Source organism: Phaethon aethereus, assembly GCF_964289735.1.
Source record: "Phaethon aethereus genome assembly, chromosome: 18".
NCBI classification, from domain to species: domain Eukaryota; kingdom Metazoa; phylum Chordata; class Aves; order Phaethontiformes; family Phaethontidae; genus Phaethon; species Phaethon aethereus.
The window spans coordinates 12,856,344-12,871,526 of record NC_138594.1 but is presented as its reverse complement, the minus strand read 5'-3'; the positions used below and the strand labels follow the sequence as shown (position 1 = coordinate 12,871,526).

At 53.7% G+C, this 15,183-nt stretch overlaps 1 protein-coding gene across 1 annotated transcript in view; it reads left to right on the top strand.

The window, feature by feature from the left end:
• Positions 1-15,183, top strand: part of SLC39A11 (solute carrier family 39 member 11) — a gene marked incomplete at both ends in the record, with an annotated part of 95,860 nt that overhangs the window by 2,451 nt on the left and 78,226 nt on the right. The window contains one exon of the mRNA XM_082008232.1: positions 6,614-6,772. Within this exon, the coding sequence (XP_081864358.1) occupies positions 6,614-6,772 (159 nt within the window). The remainder of the gene's footprint in view (positions 1-6,613; positions 6,773-15,183) is intronic.

The following is a 15,183-nucleotide window of genomic DNA, read 5'->3' as shown; positions in this document are numbered from 1 at the left end:
CCCTTGTCCCTGCAAGCCAAGTTGGAGCCACTTCAGTGGTGTCGGGGAGATGCTGCTGGGGACAGCGTGGGCTGGGCTGTCCCCTTGCCGTGGCATCGCTGTCTCCCGAAGCAGCTGGTGCCACTGTCCTGTGGCCGGGGAGGTCCCGGGGCATGGCGGGGTGTTTGCCCTGGCTGGGGGCTGGCTCGGGTGCTGCCCCGGCACGGTGCGATGCTGTCCTTGCCACGGTCACTGCGTCACCCTGCCAGGAGCACTGAGTCATCCCTGCGCGGCAGAGGTGTGGCTCGGCTGGTGACGCAGAAGTCCTGCGAGCGTTTGCTTTTCCTCCAGCTTCTTTCCACGTGCTGTGCTTGGAGTAGGAAAGGGGAATTTTTCTGGGGTTGCTGCAGTGTCTGGAGGGGAATGTTGGCGAGGAAACCTGCGGTGGCAGGCTCCTGCTGGCGGAAGGTGCTGCTGCATAAACCACTCACGAGCTGCAAATTCTGAAGGATTTTAGGTTGTGTTTATGGGCCCAAGCTGCCAAAGCAGGTGCTGGCGAGCCGCTGGTGTCACCCAGCGTCACTGCAGCCCTGCGCTGATGCTGCCTGGCCAGGACCGACTCTTTCAGAGGAAGGTGCCAGAGACCCCCAGGAGACTGTGCCACGGTTGCTTCTAGGGCTGCTGGGCTCACTGGGAACAGGTCCTTGCTCAGTGGGCGAGTCTGTGGGCGGCAGTGGTGTGGCAAAAGCACCAGAGGCTGGAACTTTTATCTTCTTCTTTGCTTGGTTCACTCCAGCTGTGCCTGTAGCTCTTTGCCTTGTGCCTGACGAGGGGCTGGCGTATGCCCCTGCGAGGGCTGCGCTCGACCCCGCACCCTGTGCGGCTGCCCGGGCCGAGGAGGGGTTTGCTGGGTGTTACCCCCAGGCAACAGGATCCCCCTGAGTTTTTAGTGGAGCTTTTCTCTTCCCAGCTGGGCAGTGTTGTCATCGCTTGACTGGCAGTGTGACTGGCCATGCCTCTTATCTCGTCCTTACCGGAAAGGGTTTAATAATGAGAAATGTTCTCCTCCCTCTGCAGACAGGGGAAGTGCTAGAGATGTGTGTGCTTGCTGTCTTTGCAAAGAGTCCTCGGAGAAGCTGGAGGAGAAACCACCTCTTGACCTGGCCCTTCAGCGGGAGGGACCGTGGCCGACTTGTGGCTCCCTGCGCACGGGTGGAAGTGGGATGGTGGAGGTGGGACGTGGTGGTGGGACATGGTGCTGGAGCTAAGCAGGCGACGTGCCCAGGCTGGCTGTGCCTGGAGAGGGAACCTGAATGGGCTGCGAAGTCCTCCTGGCTGACTGCGACGAGGGGCCGTTCCTGCCTCAGCCAGGCTTCTGCTGCAAAACCGGCATCGGGGAACCTCAGGAGCAACGCGGGCTCTCTGGGTTTTGGCAGGCTGGCTTTGTGTAGGAGGAAAAGTAGGATGCGGAGCAGCCGGTTCTGAAACCTATTTGTACTTTTTTTTTTTTTCCTCTCCTCCTCCTCCCTGTAAGAAGTATTTCTTCAGACAGCGACATTGCTCTGATCATGGAATACTTCTCTTGCTCTAAGGGATTTCTGTTTAAAACACTGTGTCTTTGATGTAGATCTCTTGCAGATAGGGATGGGCTGGTTCTCTGAGCACTGGGGTAGAGGCAAGCAGAACTTAACTTCCTCTTTATCTCCGCTCTGAAATCTGGGCTGCTGGGTTTAATGAAACTTCCCTTGTGTTCTGTCAGAGCCAGCAAACCTCTTCCTGCATTGTTGGAGGCAGGTAGTTGCTTCAAATCATGCTGTTTTGGTTCTTAGCTGCAGATCCCCGATAGTCATCTGAGTTCTGGGGAGTGTGCACGGTGCTCTCCGAGACCAGGATTGCTGGTAAAACGGGTTATAATGGACGGTTGTCTCCCCTGTTGGTGATGATTTGCCTACTTGTCTTCCGGGAGCTTGTAAAGCAAAATAAAACCAGAATTGACTAAAAACTTCTCTGCCACTGCCGAGCCAGGAGGAGGACATGGATAGGGATGTTCAGGTGACCTTGAGGAGGACAGTCCGGGATGCAGAGTGTTAGTTTGGGATCCAGAAAGCCGCGGCTCGGTGCTGCCTTCTCCGCAAATGTGCCGTCTGATCTGGGGGAGCCGGTGTAATCCTGGGCACATGGTCAAGTTGCTGTGCCCTGAGCTGGGGTGTGCTGGGAGAGCCGCCTGCGTGTGCTGGGAGCACCCCGACTGCAAAGCAAAATCCCCTTTTGGCACGGCTCAAGCGGACTAAGTCTGGATGGCACAAATGTCACCTCGGGTGACGGGGACCCATGCGGCTGGTCGCTGCGGCACAGAGGAGCTCAGCTTCTTCCAGCGCGGTACCTCTGCTCGGGTGTCGGAGCATTTAGCTTCTCTCTGCCTCAGTTCCTTTCCTGGAAATCGCAGATAATAGAGGGTTTTGTATGCAAAAGCCTCTGAGGTGATGTGTTTCCATGGAGACAAGGCTTTGCTTGCTTGGGCATCTGATGTGGAATTCTGCTTTTCTCTTAAACCTTGATAATCTTAAATAAGACCTTTTTCAGATGTTCTCTGTTATCTTGGTGTTATCCTGGAGGTGCGGCACGCTCAGGCTTCATAAATGCTACCTAAACACTTGCAGTCCTCCTTCCCTGCAGCCTCGCATAGATACTCCTCTTACTGGGTCGCAGTTTGATTTCTCCTCTCCCAGGTGAAGCAGGAAATCATAAAGACATGCTCTTTAAACTGCACCAGGCACGTCTGGTATTGAATATTCCCTTTCAGTGCTGCTTAAAACGGCATCAGTAATTTACGCGGGTCTGCTGAGGCCGGTTCTCGTCGTTGGAGCCTTGATGAAGTCAAGTGAAAAAGTTTGGCAGGGAAAATGTCCTGCCAGTCTCTCACCTTCCACTTTTCTTTCCCGCCCTGCCAAGGGGGTCTCCTTTGCTCGTAAGCAACCTGGGTTTTCTGATCCGCACGCCGTTAATGTGGCTGCTTCCCTTGAAGCTGCCGTTCTCATCTCGATGACCCCGCAGGAGTGTGGCGCGAAGCTGCAGCTTGCAGCAGACGAGACGTGAGGGCTTTAATTTTAATGTGACGGTGTGATACCAGACTGGGATGTGCAGGGGCTCTTCCCCTCACCCTGGGGTCCAGCAGGGCCAGCTGTGACTGGGGATGAAGATCGCTGTCCTGTTTGTTCTGTATTTGCAGAAAATAAAGCTCCTGTGTGGCTCTGAAGCTGCGCGGGCTGAGCTGGGGCGGTGCTGGCTCTGCAGTCCAGGTGGGGAGGAGTGCTGGCAGCGCAGCGTTTGGGAGAGCAAAACTCTCAAACCCCCCAAAAATCGGGCACCTGCATCGAGCCCGTGCCCGGAAGGAGATGCTGGTGCCCAGGGCTCAGCGATGGAGACCCGTCAATCCCTGGGAGTGGTGTCGGGGCACGTTGTGGTTATAAATCCTGCTGCCTGGCACATTTTGAGGGTTTCCCATCAGCGTGAGGACACAGACCTGAGTTCAGTAATTTTCTGTGGTGCAAGGCAGTTGGGTTTTGAGCCTGGGTTTTGTCTCCGATTACGCTGATGTGTCCCAGGGAAGGGTTTGGGCTCCCCGTAACCCGGGAATGCTTTAGATACGCAGCTGCCTTCTGCATACTTTCTCCTCCCCATCAACCGCAGCTTGTTTTCCCAAGAGCTGGTAGATTTACGGCGTTGTTGCACCTTGGCTTTGGAGCATGATGTCTCTTTGCAAAAATGTCCAAATCCAGTTTGGCAGGAGGCATGTGTCCCAGTGCCAGTGAGCCGGCGCACTGTGGATCCCCTGCTGCCCGTCTTGGCTGGACTGAGCAGGGCTGGGGCGAGGGGAAGGCTTTGTGCAGAAAATCGTACCCTCTGCTGAAGTGGCTTCATGTTTTGTTGATCTGAGGAGAGCCCAGGCAGGCTTTTTCTCTTTTTATTCCTGCCTTTGACACCAGCTTGGTTGGTGGCGTTGGTGGGGTTTGTGTTCCTGTCCCTTGGCCGGACAACTACAAAGATTTGAAATAGGGTGTGATTTTTTTTTTTTTTTTTTTTTTTTTTTTTAACTTAAATCAGGTTGCTGGCAGAGATCCTCACCCTTTTTGTTAGCTCATGAGCATCGTCTGATAAGGGATGCTGCTGAACCAGGAGGGTAAGTGCCAGCTCTGATGCTGAACAGGGTGGGCAGGAGCTAGCACCCTGCAGCAGGACCTTGGCTGCTCCCAGGCAAGCCCATATCCCTAAACCCACACCTGAGCTCGGAGATGGGCTGAGGGGGGGCGGGGGGACATTGTCACTTCTGGTGGCTGCAGGGCAATGGCTTCCAGTTCTCCCACTAAGTGGGGTCAAGGGGTTTCTCTGCATAAAGGGGCGTAGGAGTAAATGGCTTTTCCTTCCCAAGCAAGTGGAGGTGGTTGGTGCAGCCCAGCAGTTCATTCCTTCAGCTTGGTGGAGCTGAAGCTCTGTCACCATCTTCCCCCGGAGCCCGTGTACAGCGAAGCTGGTGGGAGCTCTGCTGCTGACTTCGGTGGTGACGGGATCTGGAGGCTGAGCAGTGTCAGGCCTCTGTTTTCCATAGGGAAATGATATGTTAAGATAAGATGACAATATAATTCTGCAAAGCCTTTCCCTGTTGCTTGTGTTTCTATGTTGGGGTGTGTGGTTGTTTTTTAAAGGAGGTGGCATTTGAAATATGAAGTTTGACAGCCGTAGTTAAGCCTGACATGACAGCCTGCTCTCTTCTTACTCATAGTGAGCTGAGATTTACACGATCCCTCAGGGGCTGGTGTCTACAGCAATAGGCATCTCGTTCCTTTGTCAAAAGTAATTTAAAGTGTAATAGTTTGTTACGCACTTCTCTTCCATGGGCAAATACTTTTGCCCTGAGAGCAAGCTGAGCAGCATCTCTCCTGAGCACCCTGCAAATGGGACTTTGTGGGGTGCTCGGGGTGGGGGGTTGCTGGATGGAGAGGTGGAATCACCTTTCCTCGCAGCATCTGTCCTGCTGCTGTATCCGGGCTCGCTTTGTTTGTTCCTGCTGGATCCTGATGCCGCACCCCTTTCTCTGTTGGAAGCAAGGCGAAGGGGAGCGTCCCTGCTCACAGGCAGGGCTGGGAGAGAGCTCGGAGCATTGCCTTGCCCGCCCCGAGGCAACACGGACCCTGCCCGTCCATGGCAGGGCAGCGGGTGCCACCGCTTCTCTGCCCTTGCTGGTCCAGACCCTTTCCCAAAGCCTGCTGCAGATCTCAGTGTGGTTTTTAAGCCCATCTGTGCTTGTGTTGCTGACTGGCTTCCTCCTGGTGTGTGATGGGACCGGTCCCCAGAGCTGGGCACAGCTGAGCTCCTGCGGAGCTGAACGGCTGCAGGGACAGAAACCGGGGCCAAGGCTGCTGCTGAGGGCATTGCGCTGGGCTGATGACTTTTTAATTAACCCGGCCCGGTATGTTGGGTAGCAGAGGAGAGGAAGAGATAAGGTGATAAAATGCATGTTAATATTATGTTCTTTAGTACAAGCTTGTGAAACTGGTGCCTTGCTTGGCTTTCTGTTCTCCACACTGGGTAACACCCTGAGCAACCAACTCTGAGCAGGGCTGGATTGGAGATCCCCACAAGTCCCAAATTCTGTTTTTCTATGGTCTGTTGGGTAGCTGTTCCTTCTCCCTCCCTGCTAAGCAGCAAGCAAGGAACAAAAGCACTCTGCTACTGGAAAGGTTTATTTTTCTGGTGCAAACTGTGTTGGTAAAACATGCCCATAGGACTTCGGCAGCGCTGGTCTCTGCCGGGAGCCGGCACGTTGCTGTTTGGGATGGGAATTTGTTCTCCTCCCAGCCTGGGTGCTCCAGCTGGGCTGCTGGGACAGGAACAGCCCAAGTGTTGGTCCGTGAAGGAGCAGAGGGGTTGCAAAGCTGCTGCGGTTGCCTTGGTCTGGGGTGGCGAGGCAAGGACCTTGGCAGCTAAACCGCAGTAAGCTTAAACCAGCGTAGCGAAGCCTTGGCGTGCCCTCAGCTAACTTGGAGATGGCTCTTTGGCTCCAGGCGTTATCCGATATTTATTCTTCTCCTGCATGAGATGAAGGCTGTGTTTCCTTCCTCCCCTGCCCGTGCTGTGGAGAAGCCCAGAGCTGGGTGCAGGGTGGATGTGGTTCACCCTGGCTTTGGGATGCAGAGGAGGAGTGTGGTGGCCGGCGGGGTCTTGGACTCCTGTTGCTGCAAAACAGTCGAGGGGAGGGTGTTTTTCCTGCTGCCGTGCTGCTGTCACCATTCTTGTTTGAAGGACTGTTGTGGCTGTGCTAATCCCACAGAAAATCTTCTGAACGAGCTCATGTGGTTCGTTCGCTGCTTCATACTTTTGGGTCAAGAAAAATACTCTTGGTGAAAATGAGGGAAAACCTCATTTCTCCATCCTTCAGCGATTCGGTCCGTTGGGAAGTGGGTTTTGATGGCTTTGCTGGGTTGCAATGGCCACGCAGCTCCTCTCCTTTGGTTTCTTTGGCTGGAGGGTGGGCCGCTGGTGGAGCTGCCTGCGGCGCTGCTGTGCTGCAGCTGGTGTCGGATCCTCACGGCATCGGTGCCTACGTGGTTCTCACCGCTCCCCTTCTGTCTCCCAGGTCATGCTGGCTGCTTCCTACTGGTCCCTCCTGGCCCCGGCTATCGACATGGCTGAGGAGTCCGGTAGCTTCGGAGCCTTCGCTTTCTTGCCGGTGGCCGTGGGCTTTGCTCTGGGAGCAGCTTTCGTGTACTTCGCCGACCTGCTCATCCCGGCGCTGGTAAGTGGGCGTTCCTGGGCTGGGGGCTTCTGCTCTTCCTCTGGCTCTGCTGTGGCAGAAGCCGGATACAAATTGGTTTCTATCACAGATCTAATGAAACTGTGTTTTCTCCAAGACCCTGGGTGGCTCTGCCAGGGCTGAATGCAGCTTTAGGCTGTCTGTGCTCTTTTTCTTCCTTTTTTTTTTTTCTTTTTTTTCTTTTCATGCTTCTGCTTTTGTTTTTTTCACTGGCAACACTTTGCAAACAGTTCAGGTGTGACCTTCTGTTTCAGCCCAGGGGTTTAGTTTGCAGACCTGTCAACATTCTAAGCATTTCAAAATTGAATGAACCATCCTATTGTTGAAGAGTATTATTAAAAAAATAAATGGGAAGCTGTTGGAGTTTTACAGCTGAAAACACAAGAATGGCTTAGTCAGTAAAGATATTTTGAAAATCTTCCAAGGAACTTTTAAAATTTTTAATTTATTTTAGTGGGCGGGGGGATTATCTGTGGCTATGAGTAAGGAGCGTGAGGCTTTGCATTTGAAGAGCGTACAGCTGCTTACCCCCGCGTCCCCGCAGCATCCGCCTTCCCCGCTCCCGTGCTTTTTGAGCCTCTCGTAACAGGTACAGTCAAACGCATCCTCAGCTATGAAGAAAATCGCTTGATACTACGGTGTGTGACTTCCAGTGCAAATGGATGCATTAGAGTAAAGAACAAATAAATGAAACGACAGCAGTGCCAGACGGCTGAAAGCTTGGCCCCGCTCCGTGCTCTCTGCCTGCCTGTGTCCCGGCTCTTCCCGGGCCTCCCGAACCCTTTACGGGGGGCCGGGGGCTGCCATCGGGTAGCTGGAGCTCTTGGAAGCTGGTTGCCATCAAACCCTCCTTTTTCTTCTTCTGCTCTCAGTAGCCCGAGGTCTCTTGCCTGCGTGGGGCGTAGCGGCGATACGAGGTGCTGGATGGGGCCCGGGGTGTATTTGATCAGCTGCCTGAAGCTGATGTTTCCCAACAGGGAAGACAAACAGTTGCACCACGAAACCTGCTTCTTCCTGATGGCTGGCGTTCTTCTCCGCTGCCTTTTGAAATGGGAGCGTGCGGAGGGGGAAGAGCGTTGAGGAAGTGAAATTCTTGCGTTGCAAAGAGCAGGATGGAGCGGTGACAAGGGCGGCCGGCGTGCACGGTGGTGAGCGCGGTGGCCTTGTAGGGAGCAGTGCAATATATATAAAAAATACACAGTCATCTCTTGCTTTAAATCCAGTTCAAATACCCATGGGAGAGGAGCTGTTCGCTCTTCTGGCTCGACGCAGCTGTTTGCACCGTGCAGGAAAGCGTGTGCCACCACCGGACTTCTGGTGGCTGGTGCGTGTGCTAACGCTGCGCTCGAAGGGGCTTCGCGCCCCGTGGCTGCTGCCGCCGCCTGTGTGTGGTGCTTCCCGAAAAAACGGGTGTCCGCCTCCTCCAGCCGGACAGTGGGCAGGACCCACCTGGTTAGATTCTGCGTGAACGCAAAACGCCGCTTGTCCCTCCCCGGGTGACTCGGGCAGGGTCAGGAGAGCTGGTGGTGGGGAGGGTCTGCTGCGCTCCCTGCCCAGAGGCAGCAGTGATGGCTCCTGGGGCTGGTCAGACACTCTGCAGCAGGCAGGGGATGGGACTTTTGGGATGCTTTGCGAGGGTACCCAGAGACTTGGTGACGTTACGAGGGATGCTGTGGAGCAGCACGGGTAGAGGTTAAAGCGGAATGTGTGGAGATGAAAAGTCAGCAAGTGCCTGGTCAGTCTTGAGCCGTCCTTGGGGCTGTGCTGGCAGGGGAATTTGCTCCAGATGCATCTCTCTTCACCCAGAAGGAGCCCAGACTTCTCTCTTAGGGGCCAGTGCTGCTCAGACAAGGGTTAAGCTATTGCACTTCACTTCCAACAAGTCTTGCTTCTTTCTAAATCAGTTAAAATCTCAGGGTTGTTTTTTCCGCCCCACTTAAGCAGGCAGGGATGGGATGCTGGTGAGACCGTGGGGCATGCTGTCCCCAGGTGGGCAGGGTGAGCGATCCGTTTTTAGCAGGCTGCTCTTTGCACGGAGAGCGCGCTCTCTGCCTGGCACTCCTCCGTAATTAGTTTGCTGGATAGCAACAGGTAGTAAAAGCTTTTAATGACTCCTTATCACCCCAGCCCTGCTCCCCGGGGAGGGAGCAAGGCTTCGCTCCTGCTGCAGCCTCACTGGGAGCTGGGCAGCTCCCGTGGTACCCGAGCGTTTGCTCAACGGCAGCGCTGGAGCTGGCGGGAGGGTTAAACCTCCAAGACAAACTGGTTAATGATGCTGAACAGCTGTAGTCATTAAATTCCTTACAAAAGACAGATCTAATCTACTACATCTTTATCTTTCGCTGTTTCCCTGTGTGAAGCCTTTAACGTGTTTATTCATCCTTTAGCAGAGTTTATGGAGGAGGAGATGCTGGCCTGAGAGCGTTCAGCTCGGCTGGTGGAGGACAGCAAACTGCGACGGGGCTTTCAGGTGTGCTTGGAGAGCGAGACCGTTGCAGAAACAGACCTCGGAAGTTTTTAAAAAAGAGTCTCTCCCTTATTTTGGCAACCATCTCCTCGCGTGTTGTGTTCAGCCAAAGCGTGTCTTTACCAGCTGCGCTGGGTTGGGCGGCTGGGGAGGCGGCAGCTGAGCTGGTTCTGCGGCGCAGGACACTGCTATAGTTTCAGGAATACCTTGAACCGCTACCGAACGGCCTGCCCGTCTCTTCCCTTCCCGGCCCCCGTGATGCCGCAACAGGTTCCTCTCCTTCCTTCCTCGGTGTTGTTCGAGGAGGCAACTGGATGGAAAAGGGTGGGTGATGGGGGGGGATGTATGAGACTCTATTGCCTTTACTAAAAAGGGTGGGGCTGAGGGTCTTCGGTGCCAAGACCTGAAGCCTTTGAGGGAGAGTTTACTTAAAAATACTGCTCAGCACAGTAGGTCCCTGATAGCCGAGTCGCTGTATTGGGTCTACTGTTACCCATAAGAATGCTGGAATTAAGTGTTGTTGTTCTCATCCTTCAAATCTGTCCTGCAGCTCTGCTGACTTGGCTGGGTTTTGTTCAGTGTGATGTTTTATTGGGTGTCCGTGATGGATTTCTTGCGCTGGCCTCCCTTTTCCCGGGGGAATCCCGCGAGAGCCCAGAGGACACATCCAGCCCGGACTCTGGTTTTCAGACAGTCCCTGGCTGCTTTTGCTCCTGAATTTTCACATGCGTGTGTGTTGCCTTTGGCTTCGAGCTGCTGCATCCCCTGAGGCCTCTCCTGGCAGGTGCTGCAGGCTGTTGGAGTTCCCACGGGTGTTCCCGTGCCTGCGTGGGCGGGCTTCGGGTGGGATGCTGGGCCCAGGCGCAGTGGAGCACCCATGTTGAAGCTGTGGCTTCCAGGAGCTCCCTTGCTCCTGTCTTTTCTAGATCACTGCCCTTAAATGCTCCTCCAAGCAAGCGGGAATTCGCAGGCGGGATGCCGGTGGGATTGGGAAGGTGGCACGGGCAAGGGAAGAGGAGAAAGCAAGCGATGATAAACCCCTCGCGGGCTGCGTGTCAGCTCGGCCGTACCTGCCTGCCCACGTGCGTACGCGCTTCTATTAACCATCGTACTCCTTCCGCTGCCCGGCTGTGTGACGTCCTCCTGGCTCTGCGATCATTACTCTAAATAGGATAATGAGGCATAATCAGCTTCATCTCCTCTACCTCGAGGCTTCATTTTGCTTGGAAACATCTGTCCGCTTAAAGAAAGGGACAGCTCTGTCGCTCCCGTGGCGGTGGGTGCAGGGCTGCCACCGCAGCGGAGCTCTGCCCAGGACCCCGATGGGTGCTGCGGGGTCTGGGGCAGCCTCGGGGTCTCCTCCTGGGAGAACTGGTCGGAGTTGAAGGGGGAGGGAGAGGAGGGCAGGTGTTGCAGGAGAACTGGGAGTTAATATATAATCCAGGGAGAGAGCTGATGGGCCGTTACTCAGTTATAACTAGGAGCCTGCCAATACTTCTGCTGTGAAAGATGATTGGGGACAGGAGGATGGGGAGCCAGGGCGGTAATTCTGTCCTAGAAATACCATCTCAATTGCATTTATTTTATTTTTTTCCTTCTTGTCAGCTAGGTACAGGGGTTCCTTTGTTTTGTGTTTTGTTTTTTTTTCCTCAGAGTACAGAGTAAATCAATAAAGCCGCATATGACGGGTGGACCATTCCTTAGATTTAAAACAAATAGTAGCTAAAGTGCCTTTTAAAAGCCTTTCGCCTGGGTTGGCACGTGCCAGCGCTTGCCCCTCGTGCTGCAGGAAGGACCAGCGTGGCCAAAACCCCTGCCTGGGGTCCAGGGCTTGCGTTTCATACCCAGTTTGAAATACTTTGGGCTCTGGTTTGCGGCTGCATAATGGTTTTTGTCAGGAGGCTGAGGATCTTCCTGTGGGATGGAGGAGAGTGGAGCGGGTGCGTGTATGTTTGTAGTAGGAGGCTGGATCCCATTAACCCTATCAAAATGTAATTGTGTTGTGCCTCTTCTATTTTTGCAAATCGAGGCTTGCAAGCTTTTTTGGAACATAGTCTGGGATTGGGCATTTTGCACAGTGAATTGTAGGCTATTTTTGGCGAGCACCCTTGGGAAGGATTTGAGAACTTGATAAACAGATATCCAAGGATGCTCTCCCATTTAATAATGATGGTGTCTGTCATGTGGCTCAGAATGTGCCTCGAGGACAGATATTTTGCTTTCTAAATCCATGCAAGTCACGTATCGGGGGGGAAAGCTGCGGATGGTGAAGCTGCAGGAGGGGGAGGAGAGACCATCATGCGTGCTCCAGGCACAGTTGCCTATTATTTAAAATTGCAGTTTCCTTCTCAGGACTAAACCACAGCTGGATTAGACAATGGGACGCATCTTTTTTGGGAAGGCACTATGCAGTGATTCCTAGCTCATACCTGGGGTAACGAGGCAGGGCAGTCGTCAGTGCCGTGGGTGCAGTTCGAGGCCGTTGGTGATCCTCCCGGCTTGGCGCCGGCCGCTTGCGTGCTTCCACTCGGCAAAGATGAAAAGCTTTTAATACTGCTCTCCCTTCTGATTTGCATGGAGCTGGATTTGACGGGTTAATTATTTCATGCGGCAGTAAAAATGTGCTGGGTCTTGTCGCTGGTGTTAATTTATAATCAGAATAAAGGTTTCTCTTATGCAATTTGCTAATTCCTCCGAGACTTGCCCATCACAAGTTCCCATTCTTAATGTGTTTTTTCCTGTTCATCTGTGACTCCTAGAAAGTTAATTAGCTGCACATCCTTATTGCCGTAGTAGGTAGAGGCTTTTTCAATTCAGGCATTAGCCAAGGGACATGCCTGTGTGTGAGATGTGTATTTTCTGGCTTATTAGATTTTTGAGCGTGGGACTGAAACACTGTCCAGAGCAGCCTGGAGACCCGGGCACGATGGCGTGGGTGGCATCTCGCCGAGCTCAGCCTGGCAGCTGCATGTCTTGAGCCACATAACCTTGGGAAAATGATTGAATAAAGCGGTTCCAGTGAGGTGGTTTTGGCGGTCTGTGGCACGCAAAGTGACTCTACCCTCTTTTACATGCAGGCTGTGTTCAGTCTCTCCTGGTCCGCCCTGCCTGCTGGCTCCCGCTGCCTGCAAAAGCCTTCCCGCATCTCGGCGTTGCCCTTCCGGCTAGACCTGGGCTGGCGCGGTGATGCCCGGACGCAGAAAGTGGGAGTGGGCAGACATGCAAATGCACGATTCAAAGCCGCGTCGCGTGTCTGCGCCGCGCTCGTGCTGCCCTGAGCTGGGGGCTTAGCCCCCTCCCCGAGCGGGGCGATGCAGCCTCAGGAGCCGGGCAACCCCGCTGCCGTCGCTGCGCTTTCATACCCCTCCTGCAGATCGACGTGGCACCGAATCTGGCCCGAATCGGTATTTCGCTTGCGCCGGCGCTGCCGGAGACAAGCCTTTGCCTCGTGGCGGGGGCGAGGATGGGCCAGAGGGAGTCGGTTGACATGGGCTCGCGTGAGCCGCAACTTGGCTCGTGCGTTCCTGGTTCGCTCCAATTTCCCTTGCTTAGGGGAAAATAAATAGCAGCCCTTCTGTTTGGGTTGGTTTGTTTGTTTTTTTTTCTGAGGCATTCTGGCCCTTTTGCACTGACTCTGGAAGGAAGGAAGGATCCCGCTCTGATGACTGAGGAAGGAAAACCTTTTTTGGGAACCTCATCAGGGAATGTAGCAAAGCCTTCTGTTGGGAAAGGTCCTTCCCCTTCCAGCTCTAAATAAATAGTCCTATTAACTTCACAAATAAACCCAACGCAAGTCTTCCCCTGAGGCCCGCTACGGAAGGTTATAGATCCGTGTGGGACTGATGCCTGGGATGGTCTCCCTGTGTCCTGTCCCAGGCCGGTGGCAAGGGCAGGATTTCAAGCATGGTCCCTGGTGCTGACCACAAAGCCCACCCGCGGGATCCTGTGGAAATCTCTTGTTAGCCTTCCACTTCTTGAGGCTGGTACCCAGAAACTCCTAAAGGTTTATTTAAAATCTGTTTGCCCGCATGATCTGTGGAAAGCCAGCCTGCCTCCCGCCCCTTCCCTGCCCATGTGCAGTGGGTTTAGTGGTTGAAATCCAGTTGTTGCTAGATAGGGTGAAATTATTTGCAAAAAAAGCACGAAGTTGTATTTATACTAATATTTAGAAAAGCATTTTGTTTTATTAATGGAGGCAAAGGGTTGTTTACTTCCAGAGTGCAATTTGTCAGCTGTTCTTCATTACAATTCTCTCTCTTATTATGTATTAAGCATTTAAAAAAAAACCCATTATGTTTGAAGCCCCAAAGCCAGAGCTAAAGAGCAGAGATGCTTTGAGTCCATGTCAGGCTTAAATTCCCCTCCCACCCTCATTGGATTTATGGGGACAATCACTAACTGCGCTGACAGCAGATGAAACCTGGAGCGGTCCGGCGGCGCTCGCAGCAGCGTGGCTCTGCGGGCTGACAGCAGGGTTGCACGGGGAGCGAGGAGGTGGAAAAAAAATCCCACTGTAAAAAAGCAGGGACTGAGAAAACCTGGCTTAATTCTTCGTTCAGTGAGCTCCCACACTGCTTGCATGTTCTTCCACCATTCCCTTCCCCGCTGCGAACCTGTGCCCGTGATAAAGCACCTCTTTCCCTGCCGGTTACCTCGAGCGGGTATTACTGACTGATAAGGCTGGTAATGTAACACGGGGCTTTTCTCTCCTCTGTGGCTCAGCCTTTGCTGATTGAATTTCAATTACTGTTTGGGGCCTGGCTCAGAATTGTAAAAGAGGATAAATTTTCAAAAAGGAAGAGCATGCTGGAATAACCAGATCTTCCCTGTACCTGCCAGAAGAGTCTGGCTGGCACCGTGGGGAGGGATGCGTCGCTGTCAGGGGGGTTCTGCTGGATCCTGCGCAGTGTCTGACCTTTTTGCTGATTGAATTTGAGCATTCCTTTTGTTACGTTATGTTTTAGTCCTGGAATAAGCAGAAAGCGGGCAGAAAGCTCCCAGGGGGAGAGCAGCGTGTGAGTGCTGACCCACCGCTTCTGCCTGAGCGTGGACCGGAGAGGACGCAGGTGCTCGGATTGCCCCAGGGTTGCGCCCATACTTCAGGTTGGGTGGGCTCTGTTGGTGGGAGCGTCCTGGCCTCTAAAAGCTGGTGGTGATGCTCGAGAAACTTCAGGCTCCCTTTCTTGCTGCAGTGATGCTCCGTACCCTGTCTGCACCCAGGTGGGCTCTGGGAAGGAGTTGGGAATCCTCTGCCTCCCTTTCCTGTGACTGCGGTGCTGGTTCGTGGTGAAGAGCCTGCTGCCCTGAGACGGCATCGCCTGTAAGACTTGCTCCCGTAGCATCCATGCTCTTACTCTGAACAGTGGAACGAGGCCCCGTTTATCTGTGGGCACACCGAGTGGTATGGGTGGTTCCTTGGCTGTTCTTTGATCTTAAAATCTGCCTTTGAATTCGCTCATAGCATAACCCCAAATTAATGCCTCCGTTGTGAAAAGTAAACCTGCCATTAAAATGACAGAGAAGCAGCGAGTGAGGCTGCAATTGGTTGGGTGGGGAATATCAGGGAGAGGAAGGCTGCTTTCACGGAGATCATGGAAAATATATATGCACGGATCTATAATGGCAGCACAATGCCAACTTGCTCTCAGGGTAAACTCTGACTCACCCAGACTGCCTTGACATGCTGTCTGCTCTGAAGACGAGCTGGAAAGAGTCAGTTTTGTGCCTCTTGTGTGTGTATGTCCCCAGGGAGGACCGTCCCCTCGCTGCGGATGGGTAAGTCGCTGCCTTGCAATGCTCCGTGGCCGCCCTTCGGTGCAAACCGTTCCACGCGGTGCCGGCCGCACGCCGCCTCCTGGCTTATGGATGCCATGGGTGGCTGCTGGTTAGCGGTGTAAAACAGACCTTTACTCTTAATCCAGTGGAA